Source organism: Penaeus monodon, chromosome 7 (assembly GCF_015228065.2).
Source record: "Penaeus monodon isolate SGIC_2016 chromosome 7, NSTDA_Pmon_1, whole genome shotgun sequence".
Taxonomy (NCBI): Eukaryota; Metazoa; Arthropoda; class Malacostraca; order Decapoda; family Penaeidae; genus Penaeus; species Penaeus monodon.
This window is the reverse complement of record NC_051392.1, coordinates 10,068,582-10,086,081: the sequence shown is the minus strand read 5'-3', so window position 1 is coordinate 10,086,081 and position 17,500 is coordinate 10,068,582. Positions and strand designations below refer to the sequence as shown.

Here is a 17,500-nt window from a genome sequence, read left to right as displayed (position 1 = left end):
GGATGTTCAATAAGAAGGGGAATGTGAAAAAGATAGATTTAGGGTATTAAAGAATGTAAAGAACAAGGACAGAAGTCAGTGTTCATATTGTATGCAATAATTATTCACATTTTATATTGTATATGTGTTAGCAAATTTAGGTCAGCAGAAGGTAAACTAAACTATTGGGATTTGGTGATATAGAAATATTTTTATATTAGAGATATTTATACAGTGTTAAATTGTACTTGTTTCTTGAGACCCTTAGCTCTTTTGTCCTAAGCATTCAGCAGCATTCCCTAGTTGATGAATAGTCTGTGTTATTTGCTCTTCCAAAATCCCACCTGCTGAAACTTCCAGTTCCCTTCAAACTTTAAATGTATGCATTTCTTCACCTTTTTCTTCCTCCCTCACTTATAACTTGTGTAGAACTTCCACTCTCCTTTGCAACCTTAAATAATTGTACTCAAGTTCACACTCACAGTAAGCTTTCTCCTTCTCCACACTCTTCCAGATTAACTCACCTGTCTTTGTAGTCTCTCTCCAGCCTCTTCTGTGAAAAGCAGTGTCTCCAGCAAATTGATCTGGCATTTCTGCCATTGACACCCAACATTCCATTTAGTACATCTCATTAAACAGGCAACGTAACGCACCTCATGCCTTGATTCACTCAGCCATCTCACGTAGCCTGGCACTGGCCTTACTTTCCTCATAAAGTCTCATGTCACAATCCCTCTCTTTGGCCCACTCACATGCTTCCCTTGTTTCCCTAAAAGTAATGTCTGTTCCATTTTCCAGAGGTGTTTAATTAATCTGCCCTCATGCAAGTGCCTGGTCTACATATGCCCTTTCTATGATAAACCCTCAGTATGATGAGTAACTATTTTTGTATATAGAAGTTTAAGAGATGTGAAGTTAGATGTATGTATTTATATATTTATGTCTGTGAGACTAGTACAAAGTTATTTTTTATTCACAGATATTTAGATAAGATAAAAACAGAGATGAATCAAAGTCAGAATTTCTTAAGAATTATTGACTTTGCTTTAATTTGTGGTAGAAGTTATTATTTGCTGTCCCCAAGTCACAAGTTGGTGACTCAAGGCACATGAAAATACATAAACTATTTGTTATATATTTTGTTTAGGTATATTAGGCAAAGTTTGGTAATACAAAGTTTGTACTTTTCCCCCCACTCTGTCACTCTTCATCTTCCTCCTATTCTCTGTCTCTCACTCTTTCGTTCTCTCACGTCCTTTCTCCCATCACAGTCAGAAGAACAGGGAAGTAAGGAAGCAGTAGGACAGGTTGGTAGGCTCCCCCTCATGTGCTTCCCACTATGTCTGTGTTGTGCGCCCTTCCCCACTCCCTCAGAACTGCATGCGTGTCAGCCACGCTTAGTTTGTGGCTTTATTTTGAGAAAGTATTTCCTCGGCATTGATTGGTGGATTGCAGAGTAATCAGCAAAGATTGATCCCCAGGGCTTAAAATGGTTTTGTGTTTATTTGGTCTGCAGTATGTTTTTTTTTTTCCTCTCACTTTCTTTTTTTTCTTGTTTATTAGTTTTGTGAATCCTATACTTTTCACTTTAAGTATCCTAGAATAATTGGGAAATCATATAAATACACTTTACAATATTTATCATTAAAAAACAAGTGTGTAAGGGCACAGGTGGCATATGGGTACATATTAAAATGCAAACATGCAAACCATTCTGATGTTTTCTTGTTTAACTGGAATATTATTTTTGTACAAAGCTTGAACAAATGTAGCTTAAGAAGGAAACACAACACCTTGATTATTATTATTCTGGGAATTCATGCATACTGTAGTAAGAGAGTTGTGTTGTTATGCTACTTTAAAGTGCTCTGTAGATAGTTTCTTTTTATATTTGAAAAGAGTTGTCCATCATAGTGATTTAAATGTATAAAATTTTGAGGGCTAGTATTTTTCTCTCTCTTTGTTGCCTTTTCCTTTATAGAAAGGAAAAAATACTTTCTGATTTTTTCTTTCTTTCTTTCTTTCTTTCTTTCTTTCTTTCTTTCTTTCTTTTCCAAGTTTTTTGTTTTGTTTTGTTTGTTTTTTTGTATACCTTAAATGACCATGCATGCTTTGCTTATCAAAATTCTAGAATGGACAAAATAAAAGCATTTGGTCTCACAGAAATACTTAATTGATTTTTTATATTTTTTTGAAAATTTTTCAAGTGTGAGTATTTTTCTTTAGTGGAGATTTCTGTCCTGCATGAATACCAACAAGTCATGGAAGCACCTCTTTCCAGGTTTGTGGTTAACAGGTTGAGTATGTGTTGTGTGTATCCCAAAGAACATGTATCCAGGGATCAGGATAGCTTGGAGGATCTGACCAAAGCATCTCAGTGGTACAGTCTTAAGAAATAATGGGGATGACAGGAGGCAAAGGGGATTGTTAATATATATTGTTTTTCCATTTACCTTAGGATAATTCTAGGGTTCTTGAAAACACAAGTGCAGGGTTAGAATAAAAGACTCCTCTCAGCTTTGTTTATATGTAGTCGCATGCAGAATATGTGATGCCTTTATTTAATGTCTGAGAATTTCTACCTTATATATGGATATGCTTAGCTTATTCTGAGAACCTGACTGCATGCAGTCACAGATGCTTTGAAGTAGTGAGAAAAGAAGTATATTAGAATAGACAAAAATTGTCAGTCTCATATCTATTAAATCAGTGATTCTGATAACAGGTTAAACTTTCTTTTAATATGTAGATTGAGGCAATGTTGAATGTTGTTCTTGTTAGTATTATTTTTATAGATTTATTTTTTTATTGTTATTATTATTATTATTATTATTATTATTATTATTATTATTATCATTATTATTATTATTATAAATATCATCATCGTCAATATTGCTAGGAGGAAAATTTTAATTATCATATGTAATATGAATCATGGTTTTACTGTGGTAAGATAGTAGGGGTTTGAATACTCACTATTATATAAATGGGAAGTGAATTAGTGATATAGTGAAATTCTAGTCTGTGATACATCTTTTATGGAGATCTAGAATAATTTCAGTAATTTGAGCTTCAATTTTTTTTCATGCAATTGTTAGGGTTTTTTTTTTTTATAGAATGCTGAAGAGAAAAGATTATCTTTCCTTTTCTTTTTCAATCAGATTTTCTAAATGTAGTCCCTTGAAAAGAACTGTCATTTTGTAAATTAAGTCAGACAGGCATACTAAAGACCAGGCACAGTCTCTAACCCCACCCACCTTTCTAGTGGATGCGAGGGCCGAGGTCAGGAGGCGAATCTCCGTACTCTCGCACCCCAACTTCCTACTCAGCCTCTCGCACCCCCTCTAACACTGGGTCTCCTCTGCGTACCCCATGGGGCGGCTCTCCCCCCCGTTCACACCCTCATACTCCCCCTACCACTTCACAGCCTGGCAGCCGCAAGGACAGTGCGGACATGGTGGACGGGCACAGGTGAGCATGGAGTGGATTTTTTTTTCCCATTCTCTCTCCATAATGAAATATTGTGCTTTATTTTATGGGATATGGTGAATTATATTTGGGCAATAGGTTTTTGATTGATTGATTGCTTGATTTTTTTTTTATATAAGGGAAAGAGTTGTGATATAGATTATGCACATGAATACTTCAGTCTGTTATGTATATGTTTTTGATTATAAACACCAGTAATGTGTAACAATACATTAATATTTATGTGTTTTCTGTCATCACTTTGTTTCTTACCTTATTGCCAACTTATTATTAATGTTCCCTAATAACCCTAGAAGCTTGGAGGGGTCCATTGCTCCCACACCGGCCACGTCCCCTGAGCGTGGCGGCTCCCCCTCCAAGGCTTCGCACGATGACCAGGAGGATGAGGGCAGCGTGATCAACCAGCAGCCATCCGTGGAAGAGGATGGCATTGTCGAGAAAGTGGATCAGATGGCGTTATCAGAAGCTCCAGACCAGTCTCCAGGTACGTCAGGAAGGAGTGGTTTGTGTTTGATAGATGTGACTTTGGTGTATGTGGATTCACAAATATCTTGTTTAGGAAGATTTTTTTTATTAAGGGAACTGTTAAAGAAAGTACTGTTGTTTACATTTGGTCCTTTATTCTCTTATACAAAATAGAAACCTTCCATAGTAGCAGAGAGGAATCTCTCTGGCTATTTACCCAAGCCTTCTAGCAATTATGTCTTATAGTTCAAAGCATTTAAGAGTGCCATAGTAGATAGGTGGTAGCATCTGATTTCCAAACTGGATGTATTCATTACATAATGTAAATGACAGATATGTCAGGTTTTAAATACATGAGAATGATATTGTGCAACAGTTCATATTAAGGTTACCCGTGAAGTCAGGAATGTTGACCAAGATCTCAAGTTCTCCTGTTTGACACCACTGTTTGTATATATTCTATAATTTTTTAAAAACTTGTAATAGATATCTTGAGGATATATGTGATGATTTTGTATTTTGCTGTCTGATGAGTTTAAAATGTCACATTCTTATTTCATTTTTGGTGTAGCAATGTTTCATTTTATGCTATAGAAACTCAAGTTATCTCTTGAGAAAGAGTGGCATGTAATCATTACAGGAGAAATATCCTCTGTAAAGGTATGAAATGCTAGAGCACATGAAAGCTTTTGACTGAACAGTGTTGCTTAGGCTGGGTCAATGTATGGATGGTTTGTATTTTGCCAAAAGAGTAAACTGCAGAGGTTGAGATTGGCATGATCTGATTACAGAATGTGTGTGACTGTTAATGAGTTTCAATGGTCAGTGATTATGACTTGGTATTAATGTGTTTTTGCCTGAGTAGATTGACATAAGATGATAAGTTGATGTAGTCTTTTGTGCATGCCTGATTCTGTGATAATGAAGGCTCATTTGAAGGCAGTTGAAGATAAAATGGAAATATAAAGTGTGTAGGACTTCTATGTGGAATCTTAAATGAATGAATTTAACGAGTACATGTAATTTGCTTTGTGAATGTAGGATAAAAATGCTATGTGAATTGCTAACTGTATTTTGGTCTTGAATACTTGATTGATTGGCGTCCACAGATTCATCTTTGTTCACCCAAAAAACCCTAGTTGTCCTGTAGAATTTCATTTTAATAGGATGCTGCATGGCTTCTAGAGGTATTATGAAATGTATAGAAACATTACAAGTAACCTTCTGTTTAATGATAATAAAAATAAATGTAAGAATGAAATCTGAAAAATAAATTAAGTAAAAAAAAAAATATCAAAGATACTAAGCAAATGAAATTTTAAGAAGAGGAGATTATGTAGATAGATAAGATATTTGATATGAATAATGAAGACAAGACAACTTGAAGAATGGAAGAAACAAAAAGTATAGATATTTGTATGCTTTCATAGGAATATAAATATAATGAGAGAAGTCATTGGTGGTATTGGCTGGATTACATAGGCACTGATATGAATTGGCATTGGGGAAGATCAGTGTTTATCAGTAGGAGAATTATCAGAGTACTGGTTGAAGTAACTTTAGAGGATATAGAGACAAACAACCCACAGCCCCAGCGCTTTGCAGACAAGATAAGGATATTGCAGGGCTAAATGTTTACTCTATGTTCCTGCAATCTTCTTAATCAGATTTATAAATGGTAAGTCAGTCAATTGCATCACCTTCTATTCTGGACATGTGCTGTCTGTGATGCAGAAGGTTTTCTTGCAAAATGCAGCTGATGTAGTAAATATACATATAAATATATATATATATATATATATATATATATATATATATATGTGTATATATATATATATATATATATATATATATATATATATATATATATATTTTTTTTTTTTTTTTTTTTTTTTTTTTTTTTTTTTTTTTTTTTTTTTCTTACACTACATTGCTTAATTGGAGCACATATTACTTTGCCATATTTTTTCATGTAAGCAACATAAAAGCAGGTCATGTAAAAAGTATTGATGGTTATAATATATATATTGTAGGATTCCTGTAATAAAGCATATCATGAATTAGAATGCATCTTGCATATGATGTAAGCTTTGTGCACATTGTGTCAACATATATCAGATTCATCTAAGAATCTGCTTTAATTTCTCTATCCAGTTACAATTTCTTTTATTCTCAACTTTAAAGAGAATGAAGCTTGCTGGAAAAATACCCCTTCTTAGCCTTGCATAAAATGTACCAAACTCACTCACTCAAAAACATGGTCAGAACATGACATATATATATATATATTTTTTTTTTTTTTTTTTTTACCTCTTCTCTGTTTCTTGTTCCACTAAATATTCAAACAGAATGAGCGAGATCATATTCCTCATTTCTGATAGATATTATTTATCTTTGATATGCTTCCATTCCCTCATATTGCTGTGATAGAATTCTCTCTAGAACAGTGGATAAAGTTATTAGTAAAAATGACTTTATATCAACATGCACCAGGGTATTTCTTTTTGTATATCTCCATGTCCCCTCTTACTCCTGTCTGATCCAATTCACATGGCTGAATTTGATGTGCTTATTATATAGATTACATATGATATCTACATGTAAGGCTTATAGATGTAGCCAGTATAAGACTTATGCAGACAATATTAACTATCCAACATTATGCTCAAATAAGTCTTATTTATTACTACTGTGTAGTATTTCAAATATGATATAGTTATGTAAAAATCATTGCTTTAGTTGTTGCTACCATGAAACACATCAACATTGAATGTTTATAAGTATCAGACTTATAAGCACATACTTTGGTTCTGTTTATTAGCACATTCACTATAGAGTAGGTAACAGCAAACACAGGAATGAATGGAAAAGTTTATTACTCCATATCACACCTAAGCATTTCAAAACAAAGCATTAAGCCCATCCTTTCAGCACTACCACAAGCATGCATGGAGTACATCAGCACATCATTATTGACCTTGTAAATGCTACGGTTGCCATTCTATCTTGTTATTACCAGTTGAAGTATGGAAATGCTTCAGACTAGTTAATGTGCAAATTTTATTCTTGTACAGTTAGGAAGGCCTTATGGATTTTAGGTGTTTTGGTAACTGGGAGTGATAGGCCAAAATTATATTATAGACTGATTTTATTATTTGTTTAATTGGCTAAAATTTCTATTCTAGAACTCTTGCGTGCACATACATGCACACACACACCTACACTCACACACACACCTACACTCACACACACACCTACACCCACACACACACCTACACTCACACACACACACCTACACTCACACACACTCATACACACTCATACACACTCATACACACTCATACACACACACACACACACACACACCACACACACCACACACACCACACACACCACACACACACCACACACACCACACACACCACACACACACCACACACACCACACACACCACACACACACACACACACACACACACACACACACACACACACACACACACACACACACACACACACACACACTCAATCTCAATCTCAATCTCAATCTCTCTCTCAGTCTCTCTCAGAACGCTTTCTGAATGTCTGTTTATCAGGCTTACGATTAGATTTATGATGTAAAATAAGTTTAAAATCATTAACAGTAATATATCTAGAAATATAAATGGGGAAAGACTTGACCATAAAGGAAACATCCAGTGTATTACATTACAGACGGTAAAAGGCTTCACAACCTCCCTGTTGATGTGACGGGGATGTTAGTTTTTTTCTGAAAACCATTTTCTATATACTATATTGCTTCATTGTCTCTCTTTCAATCCAGCCAAGACGCCACAGCTGTGCGGGCTGGTGTCATTATGTAAGTTGCCACGGAGACATTTGCTGAAACACTAATAAACACCTTAAAAGATGTTTGCGATTTGATCGTGTTACACAACACATGAACTGAAAATACCTCCTCTTTTACTTGTTTTTTTCACACTCGTTACAAGGTTCTTTATTTTTTCTTGTCTCTCATATGTAATGCTTTGTATTTTATTGGTCATATTTTTTGTTTTCTTTTAAGGGATCTTTAACCTTACAGCAATTTTTACAAAATTGACTTTTATTAAAATCAAGAGGAAGTACTTTCAGGCTGTAATCCCCCACTGGGAAGATTCTTGGCAGCAAAGATTCATAATGATTTCCAAATACTGAATGGGAAGAAAATGTGTAGTAAATGTGACATAAGATATTGAAATTTTGCTAAATTCTTTGCTGTTCAAGCTATCCCAACTGTTCATATTACAACAGATATTTCTGCACTAACAATATATATGTATATAGCATTTGCTTTGCTTTCTCAATAATTGTGGCAGGGATTGCATAATGCATGTGTTGAGAAGATCTGCATTTGCTTAAAGAGTTGTAATATTTGAAGCAGAAGAATAAGAAATATGTTGAAAATTAGACTTATTTTTTATATTTTGAAGTTGTTTATTATGTAATAAAAACAATTAAAAAGGAGAAATAAGATTAAGCATAACAAACAGCAAATGAAAGTATTTATTGCATCAAGTAGTTATATCTCTTGCTTGCCTAACCAACAAGCCACCACTCCAAATTGTCACCCTGTTAAAGACGTGTGTTTGTCATATTGGGTGAGTGGGTGCACAAGTATGTCTCAGTGTTTTATCTGTTATAATATGATAAGACAAAGCAGTCTTTTGGAGTGCACATGTATGTCTCGGTTACCCTTTGCAGTCAGTATTAAAAAGGAAAAAGAAATTGAAAGAAAGAAATACCTTTTGTCTTTGAGGCTCCTTCGTGATTAGATGAAATCAGCAAAGAACTACTCTAAAGTCTTCAGTATTGGGAGAGTTTCCCTCAGGGCTGAGCTTAGTCTGTTTGACTGATGGGTATCACTGTTGAAGAAAAATGGGGACATAAAGTGTTAAATCCACAGAAATCAGCTCACTTCAAATAGCCCAGCTATGTTTTCAAGATCAGAAATTTATGGTTTTGGTTAGAGAAAAAAAAATAGAAGCAATGGTTCTAAATTTCCAGATAAAGATTAATGGCCTTGAAACAACTGTACCCTGAAATTTAAGCATTTATTCACCTGTGGTGGGAATCTCTCCTTTCAATATTTTTATTTTCTGTATTTGTTTGTATACTTTTATTTATTTTTTTAATTATTTGTATATGTGTGTTTGGGTGTCTCCTTGTGAATGTATAGGGGTATGACTGGGTACATGCATGGATTTGTGCCTGCATGTGTGATGCATGCATGATGCTTATGAGATATGTGTGTGTGTGTGTGTGTGTGTGTGTGTGTGTGTGTGTGTGTGTGTGTGTGTGTGTGTGTGTGTGTGTGTGTGTGTGTGTGTGTGTGTGTGTGTGAGAGAGAAGAGAGAGAGAGAGAGAGAGAGAGAGAGAGAGAGAGAGAGAGAGAGAGAGAGAGAGAGTGTGAGATTTTTTCTTTTCTTTTCTTATGTGTGTGTGTGTTTTTTTGTTTTTTTTTTTAGGAGTGAAAGAGGTGAGTAAATTATCTGTAATTGTGGCATGTGGCATAACTTTGCAAAGGATGCTCATACTAATAATATCTGTAGGGGAAACTTAAGCAGGATGTGTTTGCTCTGCCTAAAGTTCAATTAACAGCCTAAAACAGGTTATATGAACAAATTCACCAGTTTACTTTGTCGTTTATTTATTTGTGATTAATTAATTAATATTTTTCCTTCAGTACATTCTTGTTTGCAGCTTCCAGTGTTGTTTACTTTTGTGTCAGCCTGGCATGCAGTAATCAGAGATTGATAGGAGCATCTTGATTTTGTTACCAGACCTTTTGTGTGATTATTGTTGCTATGAAGGGATACCATAGGAACCAAGATATTTATTAATGAACCTGCTTATTATGTCCACTCTTTTCCATTCTTTGTATGATATTTGTTTAACTGTTTTAATACTCATGTACTTTTAAGATGTTTACAATTTTGTTATTGTGTTAACTTCACCTTTTTACATCATTCTCAGTATTGACAACAATACAGATCTGAGGGATATTTATGAATGAATAAAGTGTGAAAATGTAATTATAATTCACAGTAGTAATTTAGGCAAGCAGTCATTGGTGAAGGGACAAAATGTCTTTTGTAAATAAGGTGTCCACATATTTTTGCAGTAGCATAAAACTGGCATATGTGCTTTTGTGTAATAGAGACAGCTTTTGTAGAACATCTAACAAATAGATGTAAACATGCAGCATGAAGTACCAAGATAATACTAATAAGGGAATTACTAATGTTATAAATCTTTTGTTTTATTTTTCTTCAGAGATAAAGAGGCGACTGCATCCATGGCTTGTCAAGTGATTGATATATATATCTTTTGTATTAGATGACCAATAAACTAATTTGATGTGAATATCATATCAGAACTTGTAATGTGTTGCGCTGTGTATTTTGCTCTCCCCTTCCCCCCCTCCCCCTTCTCTCTCTCTCTCTCTCTCTCTCTCTCTCTCTCTCTCTCTCTCTCTCTCTCTCTCTCTCTCTCTCTCTCTCTCTCTCTCTCTTTCTCTCTCTCTCTCTCTCTCAATTTATCTATGTATCTGTCTCCCCCCCTGCCCCTGATAAAGTTGCTATACATTAACACAGCCATGTTTCCTCTCCCACTAGGCAAAACAAACCAGTGGAGTGAGAGCGTGACCCGATCACCAGGGTCTGTAGGTGACCGGGTGCTCTCCCCAAAGGGCTCCACCATGGCCGGTGTTCTGCGGGAAGATGAGTCGGTCCATGGCCACCTGAAGTTCCACCATCATGCACTGTGGTAATCCTCCTGACTCACACCCCTGCCCCCACCCCTCACCGCCCCCCACCCCAAAGAATTATCTCCCGCCACTGCCAGCCAACAGAGAGGCTCCATCCCTGTCCCACGAGACCCATAGCCTCATAGAAGAAGCCAGGAGGAACCCCTGCCGGAACCTGCTAGTCTTGGGGTCCCAGCACGGCGAAGTTTGCCTGGCTGTTTTGTATGTGTATGTACAAGAGGGATCTTGGTGGCAACTAGATACCATCCTCTTCTGTGGACTTGGTGTGTGTGATGTACTCTTTGGTGACCATACCACAAGGCGAGAGAGAGGCGCGCAGCTACCATCAGGAAACATCTATGCCAGATTTACAAAGCATTCCTAATCACTGGTTGAGACAGCTGAAAGGCCTCCCCCTAGAGGCAGGAGTCTACATTCCGGCCTACTCATTTGTTCATGTAAAGTAGGTGTACTTGAGTTGCAGTGAATTGGGTCATTATTTGTGATTTGGACAGACTTCCTCCCTGTTGATTGTATTTATTTTTTTATTCCTAATTTGGTGTATGTTATCATTTTATGATATTTACTAATTTATTTTGCATGAGAAATTTGATTTTAGTAGCCCAGTGCAAAGGATTTAGGATCATATGTAATGAAAAATATGAAATAAAGGTAGCATTTTTTAATCAGAATGATTGGGAAAAATCCAGGTTGTGAGGTTAAAGTACATCATAATGTATTTAATCTTTCATTCTTGTTTTATTGATATGGAAAGGGTTCATATAATGCATATTGAAAAGCCCCTTTTCTTTTCTTAAAATAGTATTTACTGAACTGTATTTGTAAAAGCTTAACTTTTTATGTTAGAGGTCTGACAATGGAGAGTGATGAAAACCTCAGTCTGCATCCAAGAAAACCTATTCTGGAGACAGCTAGCTTGTCAGGAGAATCAGTATTATATGATGGCAAAGTGCAGTTTGTACTGACTTCAAGCTTTACTTAGTACACTAATATTTATATGATTCTTTAGCATGCTTTTGCAGCTGTATATTGAAAGATTTTAAGTACCTAGTAAACATTTACCCTGCCTTTGACTGGCTCTCAAGGAATAGCTACCAAAGATAGTTCTGCTTCAAGTAATGGAATTCAAGATTAAAGCACAGTGCCTAGATGACATGGAGCATTGGTAATGACAGCTACTTAGAACAGGGTCCCCACAACTGATGTATTGTACGGTATATTGCAATAGCAGGTAGTGGGCTTGTGAACAGGAAGAGGTATCCAGCTGTTATGGTCCTTGCATTTTATATGAGACAAAGAGGCAACCTAAGATCTTGGTGTTTATTCTAAATAGTACTCTAGAACTACATCCAACATATTGCTAGTGTGTCATTTTGTCATGGGACATGAATATTTGGTGTGCTTCCTTTCTAACTTAAACAGTTTATGGTTAGAAAGCTCTATACCACTTATACCCAACCAGCAACATTGGTTATTGATACATGAGTGCATTTGCATGTCTTATTTTAAATAGGGTCTTCAGGTGGGGAAAAGGACACACCACCCCAGCTCTTATAATGTGCCCAAGATAATGACACTGTCCAAAATAACTGCCATGTTCAGATACTAGTAAATTGATAGATTGAGTAATTCTGTGCTACAGCTAAATGTAATGTGTACCCAACTGTGGCATGAATGTTTTCAGTCATTCCAATAGTGTGCAAGGAACAGTTTTTTAAATTTTTGTTTAATTTTCTTTGGTTTTGTTGATTTGTTATATTGGGTTGCCTCTATGATATATAAAAGAAAACATCAGTTTAGTTATGTTGACAATGGGATTAGATTAAAGTAAATACAGAAATAACTTGCCTTAAATTTGCACATTTTCTACCATTAAGTAGCATCAAGTAGGCGCATCTTTAATGAACTGGAAACCTCCAGGCTCTGCCTTACAAAGAATTCACACACAAACTCAATAAAAAAAAAAAGAAAAGGTAAATTTAGCAGCTGACTAGATTATCGCCAAGTTTCAGCACCATCATTTATTATGTAAGATCACCATTAGTTAGTGATAATTGGAAATTACAGATACATTGATTGTAATTACTACTGCTAGAGTTAGTTGTACCCGCAGACCAGGAAGGCCTTTTCATATATGTGTAAGTTAAGGGTACTCGTGCTTTTTTGTGATCTGATGTTTATCATATGGAAATGTGATGATGATGTGTACATTCCTTCATAGCATCTAATTTTAGATTTCATTCACAGATATTTTGTATATTGATGATATGCAGTGTTTGAGCATATAATGTAGAATGTTATGTGAATCATCTGCATTTACAGATAATAGGTAATATTTCTGTAGTTGCCATTGATTGGCTATTTATTATTTTGTAAAAACATTTTGTATCTCATTCACATGATTTTGTACTGATTACATCTGGTGCAGAAATATGGTTAACTCACAACCAGTCTCTCTTCAGAATCTTACACTTCATTTCTTGAACCTCATAGTGGCACAGAATCTCAAAGGCAACCCATTATTAATTACAGTTTCTGCAATTGTTATATGTACAATATTTAAGAAAAACATTTTCTGCACTCCAGTGACTATAAATGTAAACTTACCTTTCAGGCATTTCATTGATAGAGTTCAAGTGCAGTTTTGATCTTCTCTGTTACTTCTTTGTAAATTTGTCCCATACTAGCCACACAGGGGATATGGATTTTACATATACTATCTATAATTCTATGTTTATGATATTTAAGGCAGATAATTCTTATTTTTACCTGTTTGCAGGAAAAAAGTAGTTTTTCTTTCAATCACATTGAAAACCACAATTTCCCATTTATTCACCATAATAGTTGTAGTCAATATTTTCTTTCCATATTCTGTGAAGAGGTTATTTTGGAAAATGTACAATTTCCATTAGCTACATTATATTCATATTTATTCTTTTTTGAATGCCTATACATGTTTTTAGTATTTATTTAATATCTATCCATGTAATGTACACATTCACAGTCCTGATCTTCCTATAATTTCTTGAAGATGCAGTGGGTATCAGGAGGAATGGCATCAGTTCAGAATAAGGCCTTAGTTACTTAAGTCACGCTCTCTTCTTCTGTTCCTAATCGTATATTCTCTCTTCTCTTCTCTTCTCTTCTCTTCTCTTCTCTTCTCTTCTCTTCTCTTCTCTTCTCTTCTCTTCTCTTCTCTTCTCTTCTCTTCTCTTCTCTTCTCTTCTCTTCTCTTCTCTTCTCTTCTCTTCTCTTCTCTTCTCTTCTCTTCTCTTCTCTTTCCCTCTTACCCCTTCCTTCTCTCCTTCTCTCCCTCTCTTTGCCAAGCAAAAATTAAGGATATAAATCCAGCTTCCTGACTCTTCCCTAATATATTCTTAACCATTAGGCCATTAGAAAATTTGAAATTGATTCTTGAAGTTTGCCAAAATTATATTATTTATTTACAAGACAAATAGTAACTTAAGTGAAAAGCTGTTTATGTTTATTATGTGTACCGGTGTGACACACTGCTCTATGTAAATCACAGTGTTGTGGACATGTTACCAGAGCACAAATTGTTTCATATCTAAATCTCTTCTTACTTTCCATAAACATGTGTATATTTTGCTGGATAATTTTACTTCTCATTTCAGAGGTGTTTAAATGGTGGTGTATTATGGAAGCTATTTTCATATGGATGGAATTGAGATTGTTATTCGATTTTTTTTTTTTTTTTTCTTCTTCTTTTTTTCATGAGATTATTGTATTTCTTACTTTGAGATTATTTCCTCTTAATGTTGTTTTAGCTGAGATCTTTCCATACACCATACGTTGATAGGTCTATTTGTATTACTGTACTATATATTGTTGTACATTTATGACTTGAGTTTATTTTATCTTAGATATATTTATATATTGTTTATGTTTTTTTATATTTTTATTGTCCTTTCACAAACATTTCTGGATGCTACATCTTTGTTTGCACTAAAGATACCGTAAATTCAATGGCCAGGTAATCCAAATATTTGCATTTATTTTAGAATTTGGTGCTGTTAAATCAAATGAGGAAAATTAAACATGAATTTTTACAAAGAGAGATGTGACATATGAAAGGATGAATATTTAACAAAGAATCTGTAATAATATTATCATTGTAGAGACTTTCAGCATTGTTGAATATGTGTTGACATTATGCTCATTTTACTTCAAGTTAAAACTCTAAAGAATGGAATGTACATTGTTTTTTATTTTGATTGTTTAAAATGATTAAGTGTAGTCTCAAGGAAGTATAATATTGTCATTATTTATCAAGAAATTGAGAAAGCATTGAACTGATTCATCAGAAACACTTTACATTGATGATCTGTGTTACTCTGTGTATTTTATGTAAACATACAGTATACTAATTTATGTGAAAATGTTCATTACTTAGATTTTGAAAATGGTAACCTGCAAAGAGAGATAAGCATCATTTTGGTCTGTTTGTTTGGGCCACTTCATCAAGATCCGTAACTTTATACAAAAAATGGATGTTTGGATTTCTCTGGACTCTGATATTGCAAATTTGTATTTTGAGTACATTGTGTAGCTTTTAGAATTACTGTTTCATATACTAATTCTTTGTTTTTTTCTATTTTATAAATTTATTTTGTAACAATACAGTTGATGTTTTTTTATGTTAATTGAAGCTTTAAACTCTGAACACTACACTGTTACCATTGCCAAGTAATAAAATTAACATATGCAATAAGTATTTGATTTTAATTCATTTATGTGTGTTTGTGATTGACTGGATGCATGATATGAGCACCCAGGGAATTGATTTTGAGACGGGAAGCATTTGAATAAGGGATCTAAGATGCAAGGTAAGCACTGAACATTTTGTTATTAAATCTTCTTGAGAATACAAAATTTACATATTGATTGTAGTATTAGTCATTCTCATCAATATCATGCAGACTGTTAAATCATCATCAACTTGGTAATTCATGAATGTCAACGGTGCTTCTTAAAACACATCTGTTCCTAAGATGATAAGATGACCTAAATGGATGAAACCTTTTCAGTGACGTTTCCTCATAGGCAAGTGATTAATGATCAAAATAAAAAGCAATGTAGACATGCTATTCAAAGGTTAACTTTTTAATATGGAAAAAGAGTGAGAAGATCCTGTGAGCAATGTCTAGTTGATGTAAGAGTTTAATGATACCCAAGAATATATAATGATGGCTGTAAGGTTAAAAGAGCATTTCAAGCCTAAGTTACCAAAAGATGGATTAGAGTTTCTGTGATGATTAGAGAAAGAAAGTTACAGATGACTTTTTTGAAACATAAATTAAGACTGATTATTTTGCAAAGTGCAGCTTCCAAAAATTATGTATTCAAATCAATATGATAAATTTTCCATCTTGTATATCTCAACTTGTCAACTTGCATATCCACACATCCTCTCTCTCTCTCTCTCTCTCTCTCTCTCTCTCTCTCTCTCTCTCTCTCTCTCTCTCCCTCTCTCTCTCTCTCTCTCTCTCTCTCTCTTCTCTCTCTCTCTCTCTCTCTCTCTCTCTCTCTCTTCTCTCTCTCTCTCTCTCTCTCTCTCTCTCTCCTTCTTCTCCTTCTCCTTCTCCATCTCCATCTCTCACTCTCTCACGGAGTCAATCTAAATGGAAATATGTGCTGGTGGTAGAGTGTTGTTGTTGTTGTTGTTGTTGTTGTTGTTGTTGTTGTTTTTTGCTGGGGCTCCTATATACCTTATGGTGTTCATGTAGAGAAAACTGTTTCTCTTATTTATGATATATTTCCTTGATATAATGAATGGCTGGATCTGTTCTGGGGCAAAATTTATCTGCCGCACTCTGCCCCAATTTCTGAAAGTTCGATTGATGCTGCATCTCGTTTCAGAGAAGGGTAACTGATGTCCATACTGAGAACATCAGCATATGCCATTGTCTCACGAATCCGCTTCAACGGGTTATCAATATAGATATTCCCCAGCAATGGGCCTAATAAGCTTCACTGAGGGACATTTGCCGTTATGGGGTGTTTCTTTGACTCATCTCCTTACGAGGCAACATAAAAAATATAGTCTTTCAATATAGTTTTATTTAGAGAAACAATCAGTTCCGCTGGAAGGCCAAGGCTCCTCAGTATAACCAATAAACCAGTGATTCCCCGACCTTTTACATTCGTGTATCCTTTCTCATTCTTCCGACACATCAGCGACCACCCTCTCCCCACGAAATCAGCTAATTCATGTATAAGTTCTCTAACCACATAATCACACATCGAGAGAGAAAAAATACTTGCCTAATTGTAATATAATATTCCCTGAAGACATGCCTTTCTAGTATTTCTTAATGTAAATACTTACAAACACCTATCAAACTGGCCTACAATATATATATATATATATATATATATATATATATATATATATATATATATATATATATATATATATATATATATATATATATATATATATATATAATATATATATATATATTTATATATATATAATATATATATATATTATATATATATATAAAATATATATATGTGTATATATATACATACATATATATGTATATATATTTCTTCTTTCTTCTTTTAACGGTAGGTTCATGTCTGAGCCGCCGTGATCACAGCATGATACTTAATTTTAGTTTTCATGTTGTGATGCTCTTGGAGTGAGTACGTGGTAGGGTCCCCAGTTCCTTTCACGAGAGTGCCGGTGGTACCTTTTTTTTTTTCGTAACATCCCTATTTTCCGCCCGGGCTT

General features: G+C 34.6%; 1 protein-coding gene across 1 annotated transcript in view; it reads left to right on the top strand.

The window, feature by feature from the left end:
• The window catches only part of LOC119575527 (alpha-tubulin N-acetyltransferase 1-like), a 21,220-nt gene extending 5,751 nt beyond the window's left edge, over positions 1-15,469 (top strand). The window contains exons 7-11 of the mRNA XM_037923178.1: positions 1,251-1,286; positions 3,245-3,450; positions 3,762-3,952; positions 7,756-7,791; positions 10,589-15,469. Coding sequence (XP_037779106.1) covers positions 1,251-1,286; positions 3,245-3,450; positions 3,762-3,952; positions 7,756-7,791; positions 10,589-10,743 — 624 coding nt within the window. The 3' untranslated portion in view covers positions 10,744-15,469. The remainder of the gene's footprint in view (positions 1-1,250; positions 1,287-3,244; positions 3,451-3,761; positions 3,953-7,755; positions 7,792-10,588) is intronic.
• The last annotated feature ends 2,031 nt before the right edge of the window (positions 15,470-17,500 follow it).